A 349-nucleotide genomic window follows, 5' to 3' on the forward strand; every position below is an offset into this window, starting at 1 on the left:
CGGGACGGCGTGGCGGAAGGCGGCGCGCCCCTCTACACCGCCAACCCCGACTTCAAGTTCTCCTACTCCGAGATCAACTTCCAGGACCTGAGCTGGTCCTTCCGCAACCTGTACAAGTCCATGCTGGAGAAGTCCTCCTCCTCCTCCTCCTCCGCCGCCGCCGCCGCCTCCCAGCACGGTCAGTGCGCTCACTCACTCATTCACTCATTCATTCATTCATCCGGTCAGGCCTGGGCCTCGAACCCACGGCCTGAGGGTCCTGGGGACGAGGCTCCCTGGGCGGCCTCCACCGCGGAGCCCCCGGCCTCGGCCTCCACCACGGGGCCCCCGGCCTCGGCCTCCACCACGG

General features: G+C 68.5%; 1 protein-coding gene across 1 annotated transcript in view; it reads left to right on the forward strand.

The window, feature by feature from the left end:
• Positions 1-349, forward strand: part of Foxj2 (forkhead box J2) — a gene marked incomplete at its 5' end in the record, with an annotated part of 8,244 nt that overhangs the window by 4,670 nt on the left and 3,225 nt on the right. Inside the window, 1 exon segment of the mRNA XM_013023576.1 lies at positions 7-178. Within this exon segment, the coding sequence (XP_012879030.1) occupies positions 7-178 (172 nt within the window).

Source organism: Dipodomys ordii, unplaced genomic scaffold (assembly GCF_000151885.1).
Source record: "Dipodomys ordii isolate 6190 unplaced genomic scaffold, Dord_2.0 Scaffold69, whole genome shotgun sequence".
Classification (NCBI taxonomy): domain Eukaryota; kingdom Metazoa; phylum Chordata; class Mammalia; order Rodentia; family Heteromyidae; genus Dipodomys; species Dipodomys ordii.